Below are 26,655 nucleotides of genomic sequence, written 5' to 3'. Positions count from 1 at the left end.
TGACCCATTGAAGAAAGCAGCCATCATCCTGCCCCGCATTCAGGAATCCGTCCTGTTTGCTGCCTCATAATTTAGCTTATTCCTCTCCTGGCCGTAATTAGTTCTAAAGTCTCTTAGTTCAAGGTACTGGTAAAACAGTTTTGAATCCACAAAAGAGACGCTGAAATTAACCCAGTGACAAGTCACCCAGAAATTTCTTGCCAGAATTTTTCCAAACAAGCCACTTTCTCTGCCCATTAAGTTGTTCTAAACTTGAACTCACGAGTAACACAGGAAAGAGGGTCCTCAATCTCTCCCACAGAGGCAGAGCAGGGGAGGCATGGGCAAAGGAAGCCAACAGGGGAAGGAAGATGATGTGACGTCCTCTTCCAGGGGTGGGAGAGTGAGGGACAGCTCAGAGGACCAGTCTCACTGGTCCCATTTACACAGCTGCAGGTCCACTGACCAAAATTCACCTGTTACTCTCACGATATCACATGTTGAACAGTGACACTAGTTGGCATGGAAGCCACTCCCTCAGAGAAGAGGCCTCGGGGCTCTGAAGGAATGAAAACCCCGTGTTCCTCCCAACCCTTTGTCACATGTGCCTTAAGGGAAATGCTAAGTTAACCCCAAGCACTTCCAAATGGGGTTGAAGAAGAGGCCAAATGACGGTTCCATCCAGTATAAATAGAGGCTTTTCTCTCTGAAAGACTGACCAATAAAATGATGCCACGTACTTAATTCCAGCTCTGGCTTGGTTTCAGCCTTCGATGAGTCAAGCATTAGCAATATCCTCGCTCACAACTGTGATTATGAAAACAGGACCACAAAAGCCTCCACTGGCTAGACCCCAACAGACGTCCACACCAAACATCCCCTTATCTATCTCTGCCCTGTCTGTGCCCACCCTTTGCCTTGTCACTCTGCCCTTTGCTTTGAGCTTTTTAACCTTAAGACATAGCATGTGTCTAAAACAATCTTTATGCTACGTCACATACGTGTGATACTTACTGACTACAGTCTTAATTCCGTCTCTTAGGTGGAATGTTTTGCATTTTTCTTTCAACAAAACTCCCTAGCTACTAACTATGTGGCTTATAGCAAATTACCATATCTTTTTGATTCTCCATTTCCTAATCATAAAACACAGTATTCATCTACCTACTCGGAAGGGCGTTAGGATTAAGTCAACCAAGATGTCCAGATAACCTACAGCAGCTCAGAAGTGTGGGCTAGGCCAGAGACAGAATTGGTAGTGAGCAACACATGGGGCCTCAGGCACATGAGCTTGAAAGGGGCAAGTGGCCCCAAAGAATAAATAGGGCTTAGAAACCAGTTTCTAATAGTTTTGGGGCTATACTACCAAAATACTGGAAGGGAAAGTACAAGTGAGAAACTCCTCTTTACACCTATTTGAGTTGTTCTGCGTCACTAACTTAGGTATCAACACGTTCAGTGAAACGTTTAATGATCTAAACCTCAACCTCTATAAACAGCAACCTACCAGCATAGCATCAAATGAAGAGGCATTGTTAATGCTGACCAAGAGCAATGAGGTTTTACAACCACAGTGGAGCAGAGTGGACGACACCACCCAGAAGAAATTCTAGGATGAGATGTGTGTCATTTTAATAGCACCTGTCCTTGTTCTGAGGGTCTTCTGAGAAATCCAAGATTTTACAATTTAGCAAGAAGCCTGGAATAAACCTGCCAGTCCTGTACCACAGAGTAGGGACTGTTACGCAATTAAGCCCACCAGTTCACTGCCAATTTCCAGGTCAAACAGCTCTTCTATATTCAGAATCATAGTTCACCCTCATGCTAAGTGTTCTGAGTGACATGGAGAAAACACAGGAAATGTAGTTTTGTCCCTGGATTTGAATCTTATCACTAAATGTTTGTGGGCTCTTGGGCAAATTACTCCACAAGTTCTTTCTTCACAAGGGATTAGCAACATCCCCACTGCTACGGTCTGAAGACTTGTCCCTCTAAAATTCCTATGTTGAAATCCTAACCCCCAAGAGGTGATGGTATTTTGAAAGTAGAACCTTTTGAAGGTGATTAGGCAAAGCCCTCAAGAGTGGGATTAATGTCCTTATAAAAGAGACATCAGAAAGCCAGCTCGTGCGTTCTAGCACGTGAGCGCACAGCGAGAAGGTGTCATCTATGAGAAAGCCAGCCCTCACCAAATACTGGAATCTGCAGGCAACTTTTCTCGGACTTCCCAGTCTCCAGAACTGACAAATAAATTTCTGTTGTTTCGAAGCTACCTAGTCTATGGTACTCTGTTAAATCAGCCTGAACAGACTAAGACACCCACTTACACCCTTGTTTAAATATAAAACAAGGCTGCAAAAACCTCCGGTGGCTATATCCCAATAGACTGTAATGCAATAACATCTCCATTTTATATGCCAAATAACGCCCACCCGGCCCTGGAAAGATGTACACGTGCTACTCCTAGAACCTGTGAATATGTCACCACAAATGGCAAAGGGGAATTAAGGATGCTAACAAGGTGACCTTAAAATAGAAAGGTTAAAAAAAAAAAAAGTAAGTTTATTCTGGATTAACTAGGTGGGTGCAATGTCATCAGAAGGGTTCATACGTGGAAGGAGTCAACGTCACAGTGATGGGAGGTGAGAAGGACTCCATCTGCCAACGCTGGCTTTGAAGATGGTGAGGGCTCTGAGCCAAAGAACGCAAGTGACAAAGGGCAAGGAAATGCATCCCCCCCTGGGCCTCCAGGAAGGGATGCGGCCCTGCAGGCACCCTTTTTTTTAAAAAAAAAAAACCCACAGTGAGACCCATGTTAGACTCCTGACCTACGGAACTAAAAGATAATGCGTTTGTCTTGTTTAAGCCACTAAGTTTGTGATAATTTCTTACAGCAGCAATAGGAAGCTAATACACACTCTGGTACGGTTTGAGATATGGTTAATTCAGATACGGTTTCTACAGTAATAAAGTGCTGATGCTGAAGGTCTGCCACCTACTCTTGCTTCAACCAGCAAACCCCTCTACCTATGCAAGACTAATTAGCGTGAGATCCCACTGGAAAACACAGACTTCAGGGACTGATCTGGCTCTACCATTCACTAGCCATGCGCCCCTGGCAGAGCCACTCTCAGCTCTCTGCACCTCAGTGATGTCAGTGTCCTCAGATTTAAAGGGGGCGTAACATCATTTACCTTGCATGGTCCATGTGAGGACTGAACAAGACAAGCTGAAGCAAGTGCTTGGCACTAATAACTACCGTTTATGGAAAATCTGCTTCTGTACGTCTCTCCTGCCCACCTCAAAGTATGCCATTTTGATGTCGTAGTACCCAGCACATTCCTCACAACGGTCAAGCAGGGATATGTGCTAAGAAAAGTCAGTGCACAAACAAATAAACAAAAACCACCTATGGAAGAGTGAGGGAGACAAAATGACGTTACGTTCTGGCAAGAGAAATGAGTTCAAGACAGTCAAGGAGAGAACACAGGGGGCACTTTCAGACACAGGGGGAGAAGCACCCAGAGAAGTATTGACTGATAAGTTGTTTCTTGAATCAAGATGTTAAATCAGCCTGAAGGTAGCCATTTGTTAGTGTTTCCTTTGAGGAAATGCAGAGTTGCAAACAAGTTGAGAGCAAACACCTGTCTGTGTCCACAACAAGCCCCAACATGCGGGGACGTGAGTCAATTAATTTACTGGCAGACCAGAACAGCTTCTCTTAAGAAAGGTGGTTTCAGGGAAGTGATTCTACTCTCGTCACTTAAAAGGCTATTCGAACAGTCCAACGCTAATGTACAGGGACAGCGACGAGACGGGAAATCTTAACATAAACGACAAGCAACAGGTTAAGAAGTGGAGTGAGTCTGTCCTATTAACCAGAAGGAACCGCAAAGTTATGGATTCGAACCAGCATCATCAAGCTCTTCCCACTCCTGTCTCATGAGTGCCCCTCATTGCTTATGGTGCCACAGGAAGGAGAAACACCAATGGCTGTTTATATCCCAATGAGGAAAGACAGCTCCTTAAACAGGTTACGCATTTTCCCTTCTGTTCTATTATTTTTCATGAGGTCTTGTTAAACAGCATGCTGAGCAGGAGCACGAGAACAAAAGTCCTAGCTCGGACACAAGTGTGACCATAATCTCTTTGGGCCTCAGTTTCCTCACCTGTAAAAGGGAATAATAAGGTACATAGCGGATGTCTCCCAGAGCTGTGATAATTAGCAGTGTCAGAAACATAGTAAGAACCTGTCTGCTGAACTCTAAACTGGGGAAAAGATTTATTGCATGCAATAAATGGTATTAACTGACTGTGGCACCTAATAGGAACGAAAAAAACTGGTAGCTTGGCATTTTTAATTAGAGGATACATGGCGAGGAGGTAAGAAGAACAGAACTAGGTTATGGAACAGAAGAATGAACATCTCATACAGGGGAGTGGCTGACCCCAATTCAAGGCAGGAAGATGGCAAAGGGGGACGCAAGTAACTGGTGAAAGGGAAGGCAAAGGGAGAAGGTGAGTTATGCCTAGTATCTTCTGTTTTCTCTACAAAGGTGGGGGTGCCACTCTCAGCTGAGAGAGAGGGAGATTGGCAGGAAGCTGTGAGAACAGAAGGAGTTAAAAACAGCTGCTGACAGGGATGGGAGAAAGGGCTAAGCAAAGGCTTCCTGTGCAGTTCTTTACCATAGAACACTATTTTTAGTCCACATGAAGTGCAAATATACTGACGATATACTTGACTTCGGGGCACGGCCCTAGCCCAAGGGCCCAGTGCTGTGCACTGTGACATCATGGGGGAAGCCCGAGGCAGGGCCTCGCTACGGTAGAAGGAAACAAACTGACACAACAGATCAGCACTGTGTGTTTACAGTGGGACTTTCCTGATGAGTAAGAACACATCACAGAAGCTCACCCGAGCCTCTCCCAGTTCTTCTAGCAAGAAAATACGTTGATGAAGAAATAATCTGAAGGAGGACACCTTCTTAGGAATCAATCCAACACCCTCATTTAGCAGATGAGGACATTAAGTGACAAAGGAATTTGAGGACCCAGCCAGGAAACGTTTTAGATGTCCTCACTTCCAAGGCTTGTTTCACTGCTTTCTTGAAGCAAAGCCATTAACCACGGGCCTCAGGCCCAACAGTTTCACCTTGAGATATTTCTGAGAGTGATCGATGCAGTTTAGCAGGTCCTACTGTTCTGATCCTTTTTAAAAATAAAAACAAACACCCCAAAACCTAATATAATGTGGGCACTCTTCCAAACAGTTTCCAGATCTATTAATAGTTGTTCCTTTTTATACTTGCGTAATAAATATGGTGAATTGAATTCCTATAATAATCTGAAGGAATAAAGAGGAAGGTCAAGTGTAGAAATTGCTGGGATCCTCTGTCCCATGTACCTTGCATGGCATGGAAATTTAGCAGTTTGGGATGAAAGAAAGGCCCTATCATCAGTTCCCCCATACAGACATGAATCTATAGACATATCCAACAATGACTGGGTTAGAAAATGGAGGGACCATGTACATAAGGAAAAGAGGAAGAGACAACAAAATGCCTCTTTGAAAAAAGCAGCGATGGGGAAACAGTCTTGCTTTGCTCCCATGGCAAAAATCTCTTTAGAAACCACTCCTGTGCACCACTTTATAATGTATCATTGAAGTCAAGCTTTAAAAGTGGCGTGGGTGTGGAAGGCGGGAGAATCATGCCTTTCTTTAGTTGCAAGGCTGATAACTGAAGACAGCACAAAGGCCAAGCAATGAATAGTCATGCTTCTAAATCGCTCATCTTAGAATTTGGTTAGGTTGACACAAGGCCTTTGTCAACCCACAGGGACCAGGTATGATCATGTACCACATTTCATAAAATAGCATACCCATCACTGACCCTGCTGGGCTCAAAAGAGGAAGCTGTACCTTTAAAGCCCTTTGTATTAGGTTGGTGCAAAGGAAATTGTGGTTTTGGACCATGAATTTTAAATCATTACAACTGGCTCAAACACATCTTTATTCATCAAAATAGGAACCATTACAATCAACACATTTTTGCCAATGAGAAATAAGTTTGTTTATTCCTGTAGTGTAAAAATCCATGCTTTGGGATTCCATGAACTCTTAGAAAGCATTTTCTGTATCCTGCTAGTTGTGGAAGCATTTTCCCTGCAAAACGTTGTCGAGAGGTCAGGTGAGTATGGTGGATGAGGCAAAACTTTGTGGCCCAATTTGTTCAACTTTTGAAGCATTGGTTGTGCAACATGTAGTTGGGTGTTGTCATGGAGAAGTCCTTTCTGCTGACCAATGCCAGCTGCAGGTGTTGCAGTCTTTGGTGCATCTCATCGATTTGCTGAGCATACTTCTTAGATGGAATGGTTTTGCCAGGATTCAGAAAGCTGTAGTGGATCAGACAGGCAGCAGACCACCAAACAGTGATCAGGACTCATTTTTCATGCAAGTTTGGCTTTGGGAAGTGCTTTGGAACTTCTCAGTCCAACCACTGAGCTGGTCGTCACTGGCTGTTGTAGACAATCCACTTTTCACCACACGTCACAGTCCGATCAAGAAATGGTTCACTGTTGTGTACAATAAGAGAAGACGACCCTTCAAAATGACGATTTTTTTGATTTTCGGTCAGATCATGAAGCACCCACTTATCGAGCTTTTCCACCCTTCCAATTTGCTTAAAATGCCGAACCTCCATAGAATGGTTGACGTTGAGTTCTTCGGCAGCTTCTCTTGTAGTTCTACGAGGATCAGCTTTAATGACTGCTCTCAATTGGTTGTTGTCAACTTCCGATGGCTGGCCACTGCGCTCCTCATCTGCAAGCCCTCATCTCCTCTGCAAAACTTCTTGAACCACCACTACACTGCACATTTGTTAGCAGTTCCTGGGCCAAATGCATCGTTGACGTTGTGAGTTGTCTCCGCTGCGTTATGACCCATTTTGAACTCAAATAAGAATATCGTTAGTATTTGCTTTTTGTCTAACATCATTTCCATAGTCTAAAATATCAAATAAACAGCAAGTAATAAGTCATTAGCAAAAAAAATAAAGCGAGAAATGTGCATTAAAGTGATGTATAACATAACCATGTTTACTTACGAATGTATTCCAACATCGAACAGCAAATTTCAACAATGCTAAAACTGCAATTACTTTTGCACTAACCTAATAGGAAAGTTTCCGCTGGGGAAGGCGGTAACCGTAGAACCAATCAGTAAGTAAGGGGACAGATATCTCTCCCGACTGCTCCCTGGACAGTGGCAAATAGACATGGAAGACAAGAAGATGCCAGGATAAAAACATGCAAAGACCAGTGGAGAAACAATCTAAAAAGCCTAACGGGAACTGCCAGAGTAGCTGAGGTTTCTGAATGCCGACCCTCTCTCGCATCGCAAAGCCAGATTTCGGGGACAGAAAACTACTTTGACTCCCTTATGAAGTCGTTTTTTCTCTCCCCCACTCACAGAACATCTGGCTTCAGTTCCCCATAGGTGACACAGTGAGAGCCGGGTGTCCCCAGCACATACAAAGGAGAGAAACCCGAGAATTATGAATCTTGGAATATATATCCACAAGATTCTTTTAAAGTATAAATAGCCTGACCACTTTAAGGACAGACAAAATGTCAATTCTTTCCCCAGTTCGAATGAACTGTTTAATAACTGTGAAGAAGTGAACAAATCCCAGTCTTAACCATGTTTTATCCTCAATGCCAAATGACTTGTGGCTGTGACAATGGGGACCTTCTACAAGGTAAAAGAAATGGATTAATCAGACTCAATACAGCAGGAGGCATAAGGCACTGAAGAAATCTGCTGTGGACGAGCCTCCTATATGTCCTTGGTATGAATTCCTATTTTCTGATTTTTAACGTTTGGTTTGTGAAGAACAATGTTGCAGATTCCAGGGCCTGGGGCAGAAGACTTGAATAGACATTTCTCAAAAGACACAAAAATAGCCAACACCTATGTGAAGAATGCTCAGCACCATCAATCATCAGGGAAATACAAATTAAAGCCACAATGAGGTATCACCTCATGCCTGACAGAATGGCTACTGTCAAAAAAGATGAAAGAGAACAAGTGTAGGTGAAGATGTGAACAAAAGGGAACACTTGTACACTGTTGGTGGGAATATAAATCAGTACGGCCGCTTTGGAAAACAGTACGGAGCTTCCTCAAAAAAAAATAAATAAATAAAAACAGAATCACTATACGAGTCAGCAATCCGACTTCTGCATATATATCCGAAGGAGATGAAATCGGTGCATCAAAGTGATACCCACATTGATTGCGGCGTTACTCATAATAGCCAATATGTGGAAGCAACCTAAATGATCATCAACAGATGAATGGATAAAGGAAATGTGGTATATTTCACAATGGAATACTATTTAGCCTTAAAAAAAGGAAATTCTGTCAGTCGAGACACATGAACGAGCCTGGAGGGTATGTTAAGAGAAACAAGCCAGTCACAGAAAGACACATACTGCAGGAGCTCCCCTACATGTGGAATTGAAGAAGTCGAACTTATAGAAGTAGACAGTAGAATGTGGCTACCAGGGGAAGGCGAGGAGATATTGATCAAAGGACACAGAATTTCAGTTAGGAGGAATAAGTTTTTGAGATCTATTGTGCAGCGTGGTGATTGCATTTAATAACAATGTACTATATATTTCAAAGTTGCTAGGAGAGTAATAATCAAATGTACTCACTGTCAAAGATGATTAAGTATCTGAGATGATATATTAATTAGCTTGACAAGTCACACAATGTACACACATATAAAATATACAATTATTATTTGTCAATTAAAAAATAAAAACAAAAACTTTCACAATAAAAAGCTTAAAGCAAGCCTGTGGCCCTGCCCTCCCCTTCTTCCCCTGGCTCCCGTGTATCATCTATTTGAGCTGGGAATGACCAGCTCCGAGGGCTATAAAGCATTTGAGATACTGCTCACCTGTCGATGAACTGATCGATAATAATCATATCACCAGGCTGAATCTCCTCCCTCAGGGAGCCGCATGCTGTGGTCACTATGACATGTGTACAACCCTCTTCCTTCAAAGCCCAGATGTTCGCCTGGTAGTTGATTTTGGAAGGCACAATGGTGTGCTGCCTCCCGTGCCTAAGAGAAGGAGAGGAGAAATGGTAGGCAAGTGAGCACCACAGCACCGTTTCCTCCTAGAGCCTAGAAAAAATTAGGTGACTCTGTAGAAATGATCACAGACTAATAAAGGGGGCCTCCTGAAACCCACCCCAGTGACCATGTAAAACAAAATTTAGATTTACTGGATTCTCAGAAGCCACTTTCATTTTAAAAATGGAGAGTGACAGACCCTAGAATGGTCCCTGTTTTTATGCCCTGTATAAAGCGTGAACAATCCCAAGGCTTGCTTCTAACCGTTAGAATACGGCAAAGGCGCTGGAAGTCACTCCCTCGAGTAGGCCCTACCTTGCTAGCAGGCACTCGAGAGTCTCCTACCAGCCCTGCAGAAGCAAGCTGCTGTTGTGTGAACTGCCTGTGAAGAGGCCCACATGGCAGAGAATGGGGAGCTCCTCTAAGAGCTGAAGGCCTCAGTCCTGCAACCATGGCCTGTGACATAATGTGTGCTATTTTAAGCTGCTAAATTTGCAGTAATTTGTTACTCAGCAATAGAAAACTAAACATATAGTTTGACTAATTTGTTAACTATGTGATAAAAAATGCTTTTGCCTCCTCTATTATAATACAGCAGCACTAGCCTTGTCAAGAAAACAACGGTGTAGACAGTACAAGTAACCCACTTCCCACAAACATACAGCTACTACTAACAAGGGGTCATGAATGAAGCATTGCTTTTCTTTATCTTGATTAATTAGAAGGGAAAAAAAGGGAAACATTTCTTCTTGCAGTTGGAACTGAAACCAGAGCTTCAACCTTAGATTCCTGATCTAGTTTTCCAATCCAAGGTGAAGCCCATGAGATCTCTGATCTCCTAATAGAACTCACCCAAAACCACACATGGTAAATAAAGGTGACTAAGATATTCTAGCTACACCAACACCTAAAAACTCATACCTGTATCACTACTCTTTCCAAAATTAAAGTTAAATGCTCCTCTAGTAGTAACAATCAGAAAGCTTAAAAAAAAAAAAAAAAAACACCATACCTTGCAAGGAGGACGCAATCAACATTTTTTATCTTCCCCAAAATTAAGGCATCAGATGGCTGCATACAATGAAAAATGATTATATTTTAACTCAGTGATCTGAAAACTTATGTAAACAATTAAAACTGTTCAGCTACAGTTGGATTCTTAGAAACTTAGAGTTCATGGATACAGCTTATAGAAGAGGTTATATTTGATACCAACATGATCATTTGATCAATATTTACTGAGCTCCCTACAGGCACAGAGATTAACAGGACTCTGAAGCTTGCCTTGGGTGCCCATGTAGGTACCATACAGTAAGATTCGTTTGTAGCAAGTACCCCAGGGGACTCTGATGGTAGACTGGTCAAATTTAGATGTATCGAGGGTATTTGGCAGGTTCAAGAACAGGTGTGAGTGTGAAAGGCAGAAAGGGTAAGAGGCCACTGTCGTGCACTTAAGAACTCAGCACTGGACCTGTCTGCTTGTATTAACCAGATCTAAGATGGCCACGAAATGACTTGAGGTAACGGAGGCTTAAAAGGCCCTTAGAATCAAGGAGGTCAAGAAAGTGGGCCGACAAGATAGCAGGACTTAGAGGACACGAGGTCAACCTAAGAACTTGGCTGAAAAGGAGGGTTAGGTTGGAAAGGCCAGATGCAGAGATCTCACAGGAAGATCAGAAGAGCTGCATCAGGAAGTAGTAATATGGAATTAGGAGAAGGCAGACACCCTCACCCTGGCCTAGGCTAGGTGGCACAGGGCCTTGGAGAACCAGCAGCCTCTCCTAGAAAAGGAAGAGTGCTTTACTTCCAGTTCAGCTGTGCATTCAACTAATGTCAACTGTATTCTGGATTCCCCAATCCTCCTTTGAGCCAGGACTCACTCAGAAAATGCCATTTTGTAATGATGCTTCACCTTATTAGTCATCAGACTGTCCTCTAAATCTGCGGTCCCCAACCCCCGGGCAGCTGCCCGGTACCAGTCCGTGGTGTGTTAGGAAACGGGCCAAGCATCAACCCCTGAGCTCTGCACCCCGCCCCCACACCCCCGGGTCTGTGGAAAAATCGTGTTCTGTGAAACTGGTCCCTGGTGCCAAAAAGGTTGGGGACCACTGCAGTTGTGTGGCGTGACCTAATGGCCCCAAATTAGAGGCTGATTTGAACAGAGAAGTTGCTATGGCTGAAATGAGTGTCTGGCTTCTAGCAACAGAATTTGAGGTTGATTTTTCAGGCCATGTTCTCAGAACCGCGAAGTCCAAGGCATCCTAAGGACACCTTCCCAGCTGATGGAGCCCAAAGGCAGGACTCCTGGCTCTCTACGTCTGCAACAGATAGCCCTGGGCGAAAAGAAATAAACAAACAAGCAATTTGTTTTTTGACTTAAAAATCAAGCCAGCAAGGAGAAACAGAAAAGCAAACATGTCTCCATTAATTGGTTATTAACCTTGCCAAATGGAGTATCCACATATTTTTCAGTTCTTCCTTCTAGAATTTCTGGATCATCCAGGCCTGTTCCACCTATTATTCCAATCTACAGGAGAAAAAGATGGAGAAAAAAAGATTTATCATTTTTGATCATTTTTTATTAGGAACAAAATTATTTTAAGCAAATTCATTTATTCATACTCATATGCTCCTCTGTATTCCTGCTAAGCCCTAGTTATTTTTTAAAAAATCTGAAAATTACTAAACAACAATCAGAAAACATTTGAAGCCCACCTATATTCCAGAAAAAACCAAAACCAAAACCAAACCAGGTCACCTTTTTGGACTATACCACATTTATTTCTGACTGTTCAAATTACAAATAAGCACAGAAGAGTACTTTAACTAGCTTAAGTTAGAAAATCAAATCTAAAAGTAGGCAAACGTGGTTGTGGAAAGTACTTTATAATCAATTTTATTTTCTCCACCAAATGGGACTATGAAATAAAGAATGTTCAAAAATACTGGGATATAAAATATTAGGTATATCCATTTGGTAATGACTTTTCCTCACTACCCCTTTTGATAAAGAAATGAGAGATCCTCTTTCCTATGCCACTAGAATCATAGACCTGGAAGGGAATGCAGATGGAGGACACTGGAACAGCATGAGAAGTTACTCTCACACATATTTATGAAATCAAACCATGATTCAGATACGTATGCAAATTCATGTTTACATAAACATATACAGTATATTCACATACACTGCATATACAGTAATTCATAGATCTACATAAGTATAAATAATTCAAAGGTAGTCATAATTTTTTAAGTTCAAGCGTTGTGTTGCATTTTTCATAGTTGATCTTGAAAGTCTTTGTCCTCAGGTACTAATCTGTGTTAAAGAAACCCAGCACTACCCTCTAAGAGTTAATCTAAACTAATGATGAAGAAACACAAACAAGAACAATCACAAAGATACATAAATATTAACTAAACTGTTAACACTAAAAATTGAATCACTGAAATCATTGGGAAACTTTCTCTGGCCTGATACTTCCTAAAGGAGAAAGTATTTCATCAGCCACAGGCTAAAGACATGACACTTTACCAGAAACTTAATGGACAGTGATCTTTTTTTTTTTTTCTTAAATTCTCAATGAAGGCCAGGCACAGTGGCTCACACCTGTAATCTTAGCACTGTGGGAGGCCAAGGTGGGGAGATGGCTTGAGTTCGGCAGTTCGAGACCAGCCTGAGCAAGAGCGAGACCCTGTCTCTACTAAAAATAGAAAAATTAGCCAGGCATTGTGATGTGTGCCTGTAGTACCAGCTACCGGGGAAGCTGAGGCAGGAGGATCGCTTGAGCCCAGGAGTTTGAGGTAGCTGTGTGCTAGCCTGACTGATGCCACTGCACTCTATCTGAGGCAACAGAGTGTGACTCTGATTCAAAAAAAACTCTCAATGAAAAACTTTAAATCTCCTGTCACTTGAGTAAAATTTCTACTAAATAAAAGAAAGTAGCTTCTTGAGAAAAAAATTCCAGAGTTAAGAATTAATTGAACATACAAATTAAATAATTTCCAGGTCAGTTACACAGTTGACTTCTATCAACGTGTTGAGAAATGGTCACCTTTCTGGCCCTCAGTTTCCTGAAAAATCAGCCAAACAAGAAAATAAAGGCAATTTAGTGAGATTTTACTGACAAACTCTCCCAGTTTCCCATGACATGGTTATATAATTTGGGACTTTAAAAGTGTCCCCACAATTTGCTTAAGAGGATAAGCCAGCTTTTGACACTGGCGCCACCTTGTGGTACATTATTGGAACCACAGTAGGTTATGTATTTCATGTCAAGTAACAACATTACAGGCAAAAGACTAACCCGCATTTTTCAAACCAACAGAAGTATTCACTTAAGTCAATACATTTAAATCATGCCAGTTCAATAGAATTTATTTTTCATTCACACTTTTATGCAATCCTAACCCTTCCTCTAGCCTGGCTTCTCCATTTTATCCTTCATTTCGTGTACCTCTGAAGCACTGCAGGTCAGGGGAGCCTAATAAACGCCCCAGCCCCCGTCCTCACCCTGGGCCACAGACCTGAATTGCTGACTCTGAAATTACTCTCAGCCCACTCTTCAGGGATTCAGCTATTCCTCAACACTTTCGCTTTATGCTATTACCACTTTGGCTTGGCTGTGTGTAGATGTTCCCTGGGCCACGGCATCTCAGATTCTGGATTCAACAATGGACCTGTAGGTTCTTATCCAAAAACCAAACATGACTTTGTTTGGAGCCACCCTCTCAGTTTAGGTGAGCTGGCCCAGCAATGCAGGAGTAGTTAAGAAATGCTAACCAGAGTCCTTGAGCTCACCCTCAGCAGCCCCAAGCTTCAGTCCACACCACTCTAGCTGCATGGCGACCCTACATTAGGCAGGTGGCCACTAAGCCCTCAGCAAGGAATGTGCAGCACTGGACATGAAAGCAAGAGTGGCTACTGCTCTCCAGAAAGACCCGGAGGGGATTTCTGGCATTGGAATAATCTGCAGGCAAGCCCATCCAGTCACTCACCTGGCTCTGGTTGTTTATGGAAACCCATCTCTTGCAAGGGACAACACAAGTGTAGCAACAGCACTGCCAGCCCAGGGAGCTAGACCGCTAAGATGGAGGCTAGCAGTGCCAAGATGTGGCCAATGTCGCCACCTGCTGGCTACACAGCAAAGTACAACCGGGATGAAGTACCCAAGGTCTGAGGACCCAACTCTGTTCACACCCCGTTACGCCTCTAAGTTCAATAGTCAACTCAGTACCTGCCTTGGTAATGAAGTAACTAACTGAGTATCTGTATGTCACAGGCACTGTGCTAAGTGCTTCGGTGGCCTTATCTCATTTGATCACAACCACCCTATTAAGTAGGACCTAGAGAACTGTACCCATTTTACAAATGAGCACAAAAGTTAAAACAAACAAACAAAAAGTATCTATACAAATCATAAAGAGCAAAACTAGGATAGGATCCAGGTCTTTTGTGCTTAACCACCATGATGTACTACCTCCCAATATCCCCTGGATTCCTTCATAATGCTACCCTATTAGAAAAGTTTTATTGTCTCCATGTTTCCTGGTAACATGCTCACAGAGGTCAAGTTCTTGACCAAGGTCACAGAGCAAGCACAGAAACAGTGACTGGGTATCTGAGTGAATCAGCTCCGAGGGGAGAAGGACTCTTCCTCGATGACCTCATCCATACTCAAGAAACAATGACGAGGCCTTGTGCCAGGCCTCCTGGCCCAGAAACATCAGTCCTCAGTACAGGCAATTCTAGACTGCCCAGGAAATGTGTTCAATACCTGAAATGGAATTTTGCCCAGCCAGGACTTCTTCAATACACAAGTTCTAAAATAGGCCCCCACCCTGGTCAATTAAGGTATTGCCAGATTTTAATGGCTAGGAGTTCCACCCACACTTTTCCACAGATGGACAACCAAACAAATCTCAAAAACACTATGAAAGCATTTTACCCAAATGCTAGCTCACCTGCCAGAATGGTTATTTCCAGCAAGGCGGACAGGGTGCATACCCTGTGTCTATTTCCCCTGGTACCTGGCTGCAAGTGACTTCACCAGCCCTACTTAGACTCAGAAACCACTCACCATCATGTCGAGACCTGGACACACTGCCTCAAGGAACCCGGCACTCTGATGGCGTTCTCGAAACACCATAACCCCAAACAGCTGAGACTAGTTCATTATTGCGCTGGCCTGGCTTCGAGGCTTGGGGGAAGGGGTTGCAAAATCCCAGAAGCCCAGCCGTATGGGGAGGGAGTAGCCAGCGTCTCAGCCTGGGAGGACTATTAAAAACCTGCAATGTGGTCCACAGGAACAGCTGGGGCTCCATCTCTCACAAGACACCCCCCACTGTAAGACACCACTGTAGGTAACGGTTATGGGATGAATTGTGTCCCCTCTAAATGCACATGTTGAAGTTCCAACTCCCAGTACCTCAGAATGTGACTGTGTTTGCAGATGGGTGTTTTTAAAGAGGTAATTAAGGTTAAATGAGGTCATTGGGATTGTCCCTACTGCCATATAGCTGGTTCTGTGGTTTGACTACAGTTTGGCCCCACCAAAACTCATGTTGAGGCTTGGTCCCCAAATGAGGCAGCACCGGGAGATGGTACTTTTACCAGGCATCTGGGTCATGAGGGATCCACCTACACGAAGGGATTAATGCAGTCCTATGAGAGTGGGTTCTTGCTCTTGTTGGGCTGATTCGTGCCCACAAGGTTGCCTCTCTTTTGTTTTTCCCTTTTTGCTGGCTCCTGGCCCCCATTCTGTTTCTCCACTATGCTTTGACACAGCATGAGAGCCTCACCAGAAGCCACCAGGTGCAGCTGTCCAATCTTGAACTTCCCCGCCTGCAGAACCATGAGCTAAAAATAAACCTCTTTTCCTTATAAATTACCCAGTCTCAGGGATTCTGTTATAGCAATAGAAAACAAACTAAAAAACTCTTGTCCTTGTAAGACACTGAGACACATACAGAGGGAAGAGCATGTGAAGACATGTGGAGAACATGGGCATCTACAAGCCAAGGAGAGTGACCTCAGAAGAAACAAACCCGATGACACCTTGATCTTGCACTTCTAGCCTCCAGAACTATGAGGAAATGTTTCCGTTGCTTAAGCCACCCAGTCTGCAGTGCTTTGTTACAGCAGCCCTAGCAAACTAATACAGACTCTATATTTTAGTCAGAGTAGCCTGGATGACCTAAGGGCTCAGAACATCCATGGTTTTTATGTGACCAACCTCCTCTTGCAAAGTCAAGGTATTAGTCTAATGGGTAGACACCCTCTTGAAGATACACTTCAACCCCTGAAATGGTCAATTATTTTTTGAGGAAACTGTTCCTCAAAGCTTATCATGTTTGTTAGAGCTCTCCTGCGCTTATGGAACAACGGCAGGATGCATCTAAGTTCCCTCCAAGTCCACTGCTGGATACTAGAACTCCCCAGGGAACATTCAATACCAAAGCCCAGGCCCCAGACTCCAGAAATTCTGATTAGTTGGACAAGGCATAGTTTGTTTTTAAAGCTCCTCTGATGGTTCTAAAGCGCACCCAGAGTTGCGCACCCCGCTCTAGAGCCTAAACCATAAATTTCTGAAGTGAGGACTGAGTGTGGTAAGCTGAATGAATTATGGCCCCCAAAGAGATTCTATCTATACCCTAATCCCCAGCATCTGGGAATGGCACCTTCCTGTGATTAAATCAAGGATCCTGGGATGCTGCTGTTATGCTGCATTATCTGGGTGGGCCCTCAGCGTAATCACTAGCGTCCTTGTAAAGGGGAGGCAAGGAGGTCAAATGAGGAAGGTGAAGCGATGGTGGAAGCAGAGGAGAGGAAAGGGGATGTGATGTGGGGACGTGAGCCAAGAAAGGCTGGGCCTCCAGAAGATGGAAAAGGGCAAGGAAATGCATTCTCCCTTAGATCCTCCAACTGGAACTAGCCCTAGAGACACCTTGATTTTAGCCTGTAACATTCACTTCGAAATTCTGGTCTCCAGAACGGTAAGAGAGTACGTTTGTATTGTTTTAAGCCACTCAGTTTGTGGCAACTGTTACAGTAGCAACAGGAAACTAATATTAGGAATTCCTGAAAAGCTTGTTAAAAATGCAGATGCCCATCTTTTCAAAGGTTAGCTCCCTAGGTTACTGGCTGTCATATTTAGTGGCCATCTGAATATCCTGAGGCTAAAACCCGATCACTGTGCCCCACCCCAGAGTTTCCGATTCAGTAGGACTGGGGTGAGAACTTGCATTTCTAACAAATTAGCGGGCGATGCAAGTGCATCACACACTTTGAGAACCACTGCTTGGGACTCTTCTGAGGCACAGACTAGAATACCACGAGTGCAATCACAGTTGAGGATCCAGGGTCCATTGCTTATAAAAATTTACATTATCTGCTTCCTCATCTATACCGGTAAGAGTAAGACTTTCACTTAATCCACAGAATGATGAGAATCAAGTGAAATAATGCATTAATATCAGTTACTGTTTCTGCGTATTTTACCACTGCTGCAGAAAGCAAACAAAATCAAAATAAACTTTCTCGAAGCAACAAACAAAGCCCTTATTCCTGGTCAGCACACAAGCCTGGCTGCCCCTCCTCAGCAGGCAGTCTCTCAGGGATGCAGCCAGGGGTCCTCAACCAAGGGTCAAAAGTCTCTCCTCGGGATGCCTGGAAACATGGGGTCACCATGATTGGGAGGATTGCCACAGGTATTCATGAGGGGCGAAGGATGCACTCTATGTTCTGCAATGCTCAAGACAGTCCCACATAAGGAAGAAATGTCCTGCCTAAAAAGCCACTGTGTCCCTAGGCAAAAATATAAAAATAAAAAAATAGATAGCTTGTAGGTCATTTGATTTGCAATTGGGGCCTGTGGGTTGTACCCAGTTTCAGTTGGCCACACAAGGATTTTCAGTCTGAAGGCCTTTGCTGTCCACACTCAACACAGCCAAAAGGAGAGCTTTAGTGGCCCATCCTCCACAGTCTAGACACATGACTCACCCACACCCCTTAATACCACTGTTCCTAACCCCCTACCCACCCACAAAGGGGCCATATCCCCTTCTTATCATAGCAACCATGATTAACAAGTTATTGTTTTTAATCTCCTGGAGTGAAAGCTGGGAAGCTGCCTGGGGGAGCCAGAGTACATTGCAGGAATCCTCTAGAACGCCCTGTCTGGGTGCAAAGACCTGTTGGCCTCCCTGTGGTCAAGCATACCACCTGCCCGTGGCTGATGCTGGAGGACCACGGCTCCTTGAGGTCCTCCCAGACAATGGCAGGTGCTACTCTTATGGCCTCTGGCCCTCACTGCCTCTCTCCATGGGTGCCCACCTCCCATGTGGCATCCTTACCCCCTGCCTAGACCATCTCTCACTGCAGTGAACCACAAAAAAAAACTTTCTCAATTACTCTTAGTCAAGGTGGCTTCCTCCCTCCCCAGACCCACTACCCACTCTGCACCTGGAGCAAAGGAACCCTCAGCATCTCCTGCCCTTGGCCCCCTAACCCGCAGTATCTCAGAGGAAGGAATCCAACACTTACCCTCCTTGGCTCCGAGGAATCACTCATGGTCCCCTATCTCCCAGTTTGAAATGACTCACCAGGACTACCATCTTCTGGGTTTTTCAGGTAAAAAATAGGAATTATCCTGTTCTTCTGGCACTCCCCACATCTTACCCATCTCTTTGCCCTACCTACAAAGTCTACCTCTAGTCCAGTATTTCTCGCTACTTTCATGGCTCCCACCCTGCTTTCAGCAACAGTGCTGTGACTTCTGGCCTGATCTAGCTCTTCTCCCACACAGGTTATTCTATACACAGCAGCCAAAGAAATCATTCTAAAATGTATACCAGATGCTACCTCTCTGCTCATAACCCTTTAACGGCTTCTAACACATTTAAAATAAAATTCAAATTCTTTACAATGGCCTATAAAGCAGGTCCTACGAGGTGCACCCACTCAATTTTCAATTTTCACTGTGCACCAGCACTGAGATTTCTATTCCCACACCAACGAGCTCGCTTCTTCTGCAGGGACCTTGGTTCTAGCTGTCCAATTCTTTCCTCAGGTCTTCATGTGGCTCTGTATCCTCATTTCAGCTGTAACTTATTTCAGTCCATGTGGGCTGCTGTAACAAAACACTGTAGACTAGATGGCTTACCAAGAACGAAATTTATTTCTCATAGTTTGAAAGCCAGCAAATCCACGATCACGGCTAGTTCACTGCCTGCTGAGGGCCCACTTTTTGCTTCATAGGTGGTACCTTCTCACTTGGTACAAGTGGAAAGGCAGCTTTCTGGGGCCTCTTTTATAAGGGCATTCATTTCATCCATGAGGGCTCCACTCTCATGACCTATTCACCCCCAAAAGCCCCATCTCCTAAATCCATCACACTGGTGACTAGTTTTCAATATGTGATTTTTTGGGGGAGATTTTTTGCATATGATTTTTTGCACAGCTTAAAATCCACCTGCCTAGAGGCCCTTTCTGACTCCCCTTCCCCAAGTGACTCTCACTGTTGTTTCACTCTCATGTCAGTTGGTTTTTCGTCCCTACTAGTATATAAAGTTAAATAGAGGCCTTGTTTTACTCAAAGATGTATCCCAGTGTCTGGTAGATACTCAATTAATACTTCGATACGATTCTGCCCATGAACAGCTAGTTTTGAACAATATACCAAATATCACACTGCCTAATCCAAAACCCAATGGGATTTTTCACCTGAATGAGCTAACTGCACCTCTTAAATTGGGAATGAATTTGAAGTCCAACCTCTGGTAATATCTGCATTTTGAAATGGGAGGTAGTGGTGCTGACATTAACGGAGTGCCTAGAACCAGGCTGGGTGTGTTACATGTTACGGTATTTAAATCCAACAGCCTCCCAAAGTAGGTGTTACTAGTGTTCCCCTTACAGTTGAGGACTCTAAGGCCAAGGAGGTTAATTTTCTAGCAAAGAAATGGTGGTGCTGGGATATGAGGCTGGGTCTCCTGGCTCCACAGCTCTTCCAACCCCAACCCCCATGAAGTGGTGAGTCAGACCACATACCCCCCTGACAGTGACATAAATGGGGCACAAATGTGCCTCCTACATCCATACCTGGGGAGCGCACAGTGGATGTGGGGATGTGGCCTACTTCATGCATGCACTCTGCACTCCCTCAAGGATGGATGACCCATAAAGTGGTCCTTTTATTGTGAGTAAAGTCATACAATAAAACAGGGCATAGAGACCATAGTTCAGATTCCAGAAACGCCTCACATCTAGTTGGTGGAGGGCCAGGCTCTAGGCCCAATTCTGTCATTACCTAGGTCCAGCTGTGTAATTCTGGACATATTAGCTGACCTTTCTGGGTCTCAGCTTTATATATAGGGGTTTGTGTGTAGCTATATGGTCTTGAAGGAACATTCCAGTTCCACCATTTTATAATTTGGGAAGAGGACATGGATATTCTTAACCCATTTTGCTCTGGACACCAGGAAGTCACGTTTTCTACATAGAATGTTGCCTTACAGTCTAGGGGATATGGTGCTGGCATCATGGATTCTTAACAGCAAAGCTGTCATCTGTTATAACCTAAAAGAGAAATCAGCAGGAAGTCCCAGCACCACATGTACCTCTTAATTTTATATCCAGCAGCTCGCCAAAACCCAAATTATACATTATTCAGTATTTACATCAGGCCTCTGAGAATTACATTGCCCATCCTGCACTTAAATGCACTGTATTAATTTTACAGGGAAACTGTGTGGCAGGGAGAATGCTAACCAAATTAAAGTATGACTATTGTAAATACCATACCTCTGTTTTTAACGGCACTTTAAGTATATTCCTATAAGGGAAAGGTGAAAAGCTGTGGCCTAATGATACCTAACAATAATTTAAATTGTTGGAAAAAAAGACAATTCAAAATTAATCTCAGTTCCCCCACTTATAAGCATTACCACTTAACATGCTTCAACCATGTGCAACACAGACAATATAATTCTAGTCCTTCCAGCAAATTCTGCAGTAAAAAACCCCACTTTATAGCCAAGCACCTTCAGGAAGTCACATACTTTGCACGAGTTTCATGAAAACCCTTTCTGCCTTGTCCCCATCAACTGGCGTGTGTGAAGCCCTCTATAAATATTTGCTAAACGCAAGATTCTTTTCAAAATGGCAAAAGAAGTTAAATGTCTAAGTCTGGCTGCAAATGCCCTCCCCCCTTATCATAAGTGGCTCATTAAAACCTGCAAGGGCCTAATATACTAATCTGGCTGATTATACACTGACTGCAGACAAGTGTATGTAATCAAAAGACACGCTTGAAGAAGACCGCGGACCTACCTATCCCTTCCGCCCAAAATCTCTAAAACTCAAACAAGTTAACTGCGTTCTTAGTCAATAGTAAACAGCCTAGAAAAGGTCTTAAGTTCTGGCACCAATTTTTCCTTATGTACTGCACTCTCTCAAGACACTAGGAAAAGGGGCGTTTAAAAGCCCCAGGCTAGCTAGCTGCAACTCTCAGAACTCGTGCTCTCTGGACAAAGCTTTCCACCGCACAATGATCCCTTGTACTCAGGTCTGAGGGCTTAGGGCACAAGGAAACTGAGGTCAAACTCTCAAGGTTACAGATAAAGCAGAGTTCAGCAGAGTTCTAAGCCAGAGGCCTCCAAACAGGAAGCAGCCCTAAGGAAGGGAAGCCTGTGCTCCTTTTCCGTTTTTAAAAAATAGTCTTAGAACCCCCACAGCATTGCGCTGCAGGGGAAAACTTCAGCACAGAGAAGGCCTAAGTTTGGAGGAAGAAGCCGGAAGCACAGAAAGAGCAAGTACGCAGCTCCCACGTGGGCCGCGGGCAGTGAGCGGAGTCAGAGAGGGGAAGCGGGAGTCCCGCAAGGCACGAGGAGACGGTCTCAGCAGCAGCAGACGCCCAGCCATTTGGGACACCTGCTGGCTCCTACCAGGCGCAGTTCCCGGGAGAAGCGCGGTGCTCAGGCATGGTGGCTGCATGGGTGAAGCCCCAGCCCACCCACTGCCCCTCTCTCCAAAGGGCTTGCCTGCGCCCTGCGGAGTGCGAACGCAGCTGAGCCCAAAGGTGGAGGGGTCAGTCTCTCCCCACGGGACAAGTGCGCCCCGAGTGCCGCGCCCCAATCCCTCCCCCGCCTGGGCGGGGGCGCACGGGCAGGGCGCATGGCCCGGAGGCGCGCTCCCCTGGGGCGAGGGCGCCAGGGCACCAGGCAGGGCGGACCGCCGCTTCGGGACGGCGCTTCTCACCTTCACGGCGGCGGTGGCGGCGCTCGAGGCCATGTCTGCTTGGGGGAGACTGCAGTGGGCGAGCGCGCGGGGCCACAGGGACCGAGCAGACCACAGAGCGGCAGCGGGGACAGCCACACGGCGCGGGAGTGAGCAGTGCAGAGTCCCGGGGCGGGCCCTGACTCCTCCTCTTCCTCCCCGGGACAGCTGGATTGGCTGCTTCGGTGGGCTCTCCCCCGCCTCCCCCTCCTCAAATCCAGGTTCCCGCGTTCCGCCCCTTTTGCAGACCTTTCCGGTTCTCTGGGTTTTTGTTTTTTCATCCCCAGTTATAACTAACGGGTTCGTGATAATGATAATAACGGAGACCATTTACTGAGCGCTGTAGTGTTCCAGCCTCTGTGCTTTGCACTTTAATTAGCTAACTTAACTTTCACAAAAGCCCTATAAGGGAGGGCAGCATTCCCTGCTCCGGCCAGTATTAACCGGCCTCAGCTGCAAAATCAGGCCCGGCTGCGATTCAGAAGTTATCGCGGGAGGGAGAAGCCCACGAGAGGAAACGGACCTTCGCTGGGAGTCCCTTAGGCCGACAACAGGCGGGGTCCGCGGCGGGGGCGTGGCTGGCTTTTCCTTCCGCTGCCAACCGCCCGGGAGATTGTGCATTTTCCTCAATTCCTAAAACAGCTGGCCTGGCTTGGGGGACCCAAGACCCAGGGATGACAAAAGGGAAATAAACAGAGTAACGGGCTGTTGGATAACCTTTTAGATTTACAAACTGTGGTTTGCTCGTCTTCCACCTGAGGGGAGGTTTTACGGGGTTGCGATCTCCCCCGACTCCCAGCCTGGCTCCACCAGGCAAAGGCCATCTTTAACTCTCCCTACGTGGAGCGGCATCCAACATGCCTAGATTCAGAATCCAGACTTGTAACTCCATCACTCAACACTGGCAGGAGACACACACCCCCCAGCCCTTTACGGGGATAATCCCTCATTCTCAAAGCTGTCATCCTTTCCCTTCCGGGATAATCCAATTTAACCTTCCCTGATGGATTAAGCTCTCTGAAACAATGCGGTGGGCGGCAATGGGTGTTCTCTAGAAATGCTGCCATTTAGTCTGGGGATGGGAAAGAAGGCTGAGGAAGGAGATACTTCCTCTTTCCCTACAACAGCAAAACTCAGAAATAAAATGCAAGTACAATTTCATTACAAATATAACTCTAATGTTAGCCTGGACGTAATCTGTTTACTGAAACAGTATAGACTTTTGCTCTCTCATTATTTTTTGCTTTAGGTCCAAATGTTCTCATAATGTAGACTTTTCTTTCTTCTGTCACAAGCTTCTATTTCTTTTAAGTTATAAAATGAAATGGCAAAAGAGGAATAAAAGCAGATCAAGGTGCTGGGAATCCTTCGTGGGTGAAGAGAATTTAGTTTTCTAGGGGACTCTCTTCTGATTGCTCTGTTGGGGAGCAGGAAGCCCACCAGAAGTGAACCATTGAGCGGCGCACGGATGCCCTGGGTTTTATGGTTGCTACATAAGTGAGGGATCTTAGCCAACATATGCGCATTAACGTGATCAGCAAGTCCAGTTTCTACTCAGCATTACTTCTCTGCCAAAAATTAGAAACTAGACAAATTAGATCCTGTAAGCATAAAAGACCCCTACACAGAGGAGTTGGAAACTCGTAGGGGACTAGACTAGACTTCTGGACTTTTCTACTATAACCTGTGGGTCAGAGCTGAAGCATTTGTTCTTAAACATGTGATTTCTGTGAAGAGAAAATTGTCTCAAATTTGGTCTGGTTTTCTGAGTGATGTAATTCTCAAGCCATTTCTGGGAAGAAATTAGCTTTTCTAGACAAAATGTAAGCAATTTTCTGGCTTCTTCTAAGAAAGCAAGCACCCATCCACCAGCTGATTGTCAGGCACTATTTTGTTCCTGTGTGGGGACATGTAATTCATTCAAGAAAATGTGGTCCACCTCCCAAGAGGACTCCAGCAGTTTTCATCATTATGTATTATGAGGAAAGATCATGTAAACACTCAGAAGCATGGGACTGGCCAGCTATAGGTGATTTGAAATCACAATGGCTGCCACAGAATTCTTTTAATAAAATAATCCATTTTAGAAGAATATGTCAAAATACATTTTCAGAAAGTTAAAAACATAATATTCAAATAAATATGTAGTCAGCCTGTCAGATTTATTTAAGTCATTAATAAAGGAATCAACAGGATGACAAAGCTGATTCAAAGGAAGATGTAATGGGCTGAAACAGTAAACAGAAAAGAGAATGCTAGAATAAGATTGAAAAATTAGATACAAAACTGATGTATGTTTTACAAGGCAATAAAACTGTAGCCTTTAGGGTTCTTTTCTATGAACAGATACCATTTGCATCTCTGAAGGAAAAAAAAAAAACATTTGTAACTTATCAACCTTCCATGAGATAACATCCAACACACCAGAGTCTGAACCCTTATCAATAAGAAACAATAAAACAAAGTTACTTCCCTTAGGAAAGCGCTTGGCAAACCTTGTTTATTAAGAGGCAAAAATTGAGGAGCACCTGAAGATCACAAGCACAGACAATACCTCGTGGAATGAACATGGCTGTATTCCAATACGACTTATTTATGGACACTAAAATTAGAATTTCATGTAAATTTCACATGTGACAAAACATTTTTCTACTACTATTTTTCCAACCACTTAATATATTTAATAGTAAAAACCCACTAGCTTTGAGTTATACAAAAACAGGTGGAGAGCTGGCGTTGGCTGCAGCTTTGGGCCATTGTCTGCCACTCAGGGGAGTACCTAAATCAAATGACTCTTGGGCAAGCTTGGTGGATAGTGCTTTACGATGGCATCTTTGAAAAAGGTAGGCTGTATTAGTTTTGCCTTATTTTCAAGTTTTGGATTTTTTTTTTCTTAAGCCCTAAAATAAAAGGAGGACAAAATTCCAAATAGGTAGTGGTGTCCCTTTTTGATTAGTATGTCAAGGAGACAAGGGGAGTCACAAGGGTCTATCCGTGAAAGTAGTATCTCGCCCTGCCCTTCTGTTCTTGTCCTATAAATTACCCTCTGTTAACCTGTACACTTATTTTTCTGAAGATAATTCTAAAGAACTACCCAGGCCACCTTACAACAATTCTGATTATAAAACCATACAAATATTTCAATAGCATCCCCATTTTTTGATAATCCCTCACAGATGCTCTCCCAACTTCCAGCTCCTAACCAAGAAAGTACTGAGATGGTGTTACCAGTAGCTGTCTGTATCAGGTCTTGAGCAATGGTCCTTCGGCGTCCCACAATCCCCTTGTTAAGGGAGAACCTACAGTAACTTCTTTAGACATGGCTAAATTACATGCTGTTTTTGAAGACTTCTCCAAACCATTCTGTGATCATCAAGTTTTCAAGTGGTAGTGTTCACACAAATACATGAAATGTATGGCCTCAGCCAGCAGTATCAGCTTTCTCTCTGAGTTGTTACAACTCTGCCACAACCAGCGTGTCTGTCAGTGCTAGATGGGTACTGCGAAATGGGCCCAACCTGCCTGGTAACCCCTCCTCATCTGGAGGTGTTAAAGTTGGCAAGCGGTCGTAGCTTAAGCAACTGACATAACTCCCCACCACCTTGCAGATATTTGGGCCAAAATAAAAATTCTAAGCAACCTGGGAGCATCCTTGCAGTTCCCTAATTCTGTGTGACTCAATCTTTTTCCCATACTCTTATATCACAGATACAATGGATAGGGACATTTTTGCCACTACTTTTGTCAGTGGATTAGTGTCTGTCATTGGAAGCTTAGTGAAAAAGCTAATGGTCTATTATCAAGCAGTCAATTTGGATGTAGCAGAACATTGTCAACAACATGTCTTAAGACAATAAGAAAACTAAGAGTAATAATGACAATAATAAATTTTAAAAATTATATTGCATCTTTAAATTCCCAGCCAGGCAAGGACCCCAAAGATGTCTGAATTGGCACAAATTCAGATTAACAAACCCCAGTGCCATCATTGGACACAGTGTGGCCATTAGAAAAAAAATCCCCCAGAGGCACAATGACCTTAATAAAATTGTATTCAGAGAAATTTTTTCACAGGCAATTCCCCAAAATAATTAACTTCTCCTTACCCTACCCAGGAAGGGAAAAAAATGTACTAAAAAGAAAATGGTGGCTGGTATTTATTAAGATAAGATGCAAAAGATATGCAAATATGGACCAAGCCAGCCCTAAGGTAACATTCTGAAAAAAAAAATTGATATTATTGGGTAAATGTAT

General features: G+C 44.0%; 1 protein-coding gene across 1 annotated transcript in view; it reads right to left on the bottom strand.

Moving 5' to 3' along the window:
* The window catches only part of MTAP (methylthioadenosine phosphorylase), a 35,228-nt gene extending 12,616 nt beyond the window's left edge, over nt 1-22,612 (bottom strand). The window contains exons 1-4 of the mRNA XM_012665052.1: nt 22,384-22,612; nt 11,566-11,652; nt 10,138-10,196; nt 8,946-9,113 (exon numbers count right to left, since the gene is read on the bottom strand). Coding sequence (XP_012520506.1) covers nt 8,946-9,113; nt 10,138-10,196; nt 11,566-11,652; nt 22,384-22,416 — 347 coding nt within the window. The 5' untranslated portion in view covers nt 22,417-22,612. The remainder of the gene's footprint in view (nt 1-8,945; nt 9,114-10,137; nt 10,197-11,565; nt 11,653-22,383) is intronic.
* Between the last annotated feature and the right edge of the window lie 4,043 nt (nt 22,613-26,655).

This window comes from Propithecus coquereli, unplaced genomic scaffold, assembly GCF_000956105.1.
Source record: "Propithecus coquereli isolate 6110/MARCELLA unplaced genomic scaffold, Pcoq_1.0 Scaffold95, whole genome shotgun sequence".
In the NCBI taxonomy this organism is placed as follows: Eukaryota; Metazoa; Chordata; class Mammalia; order Primates; family Indriidae; genus Propithecus; species Propithecus coquereli.
This window is presented reverse-complemented; position numbering and strand designations above follow the sequence as displayed.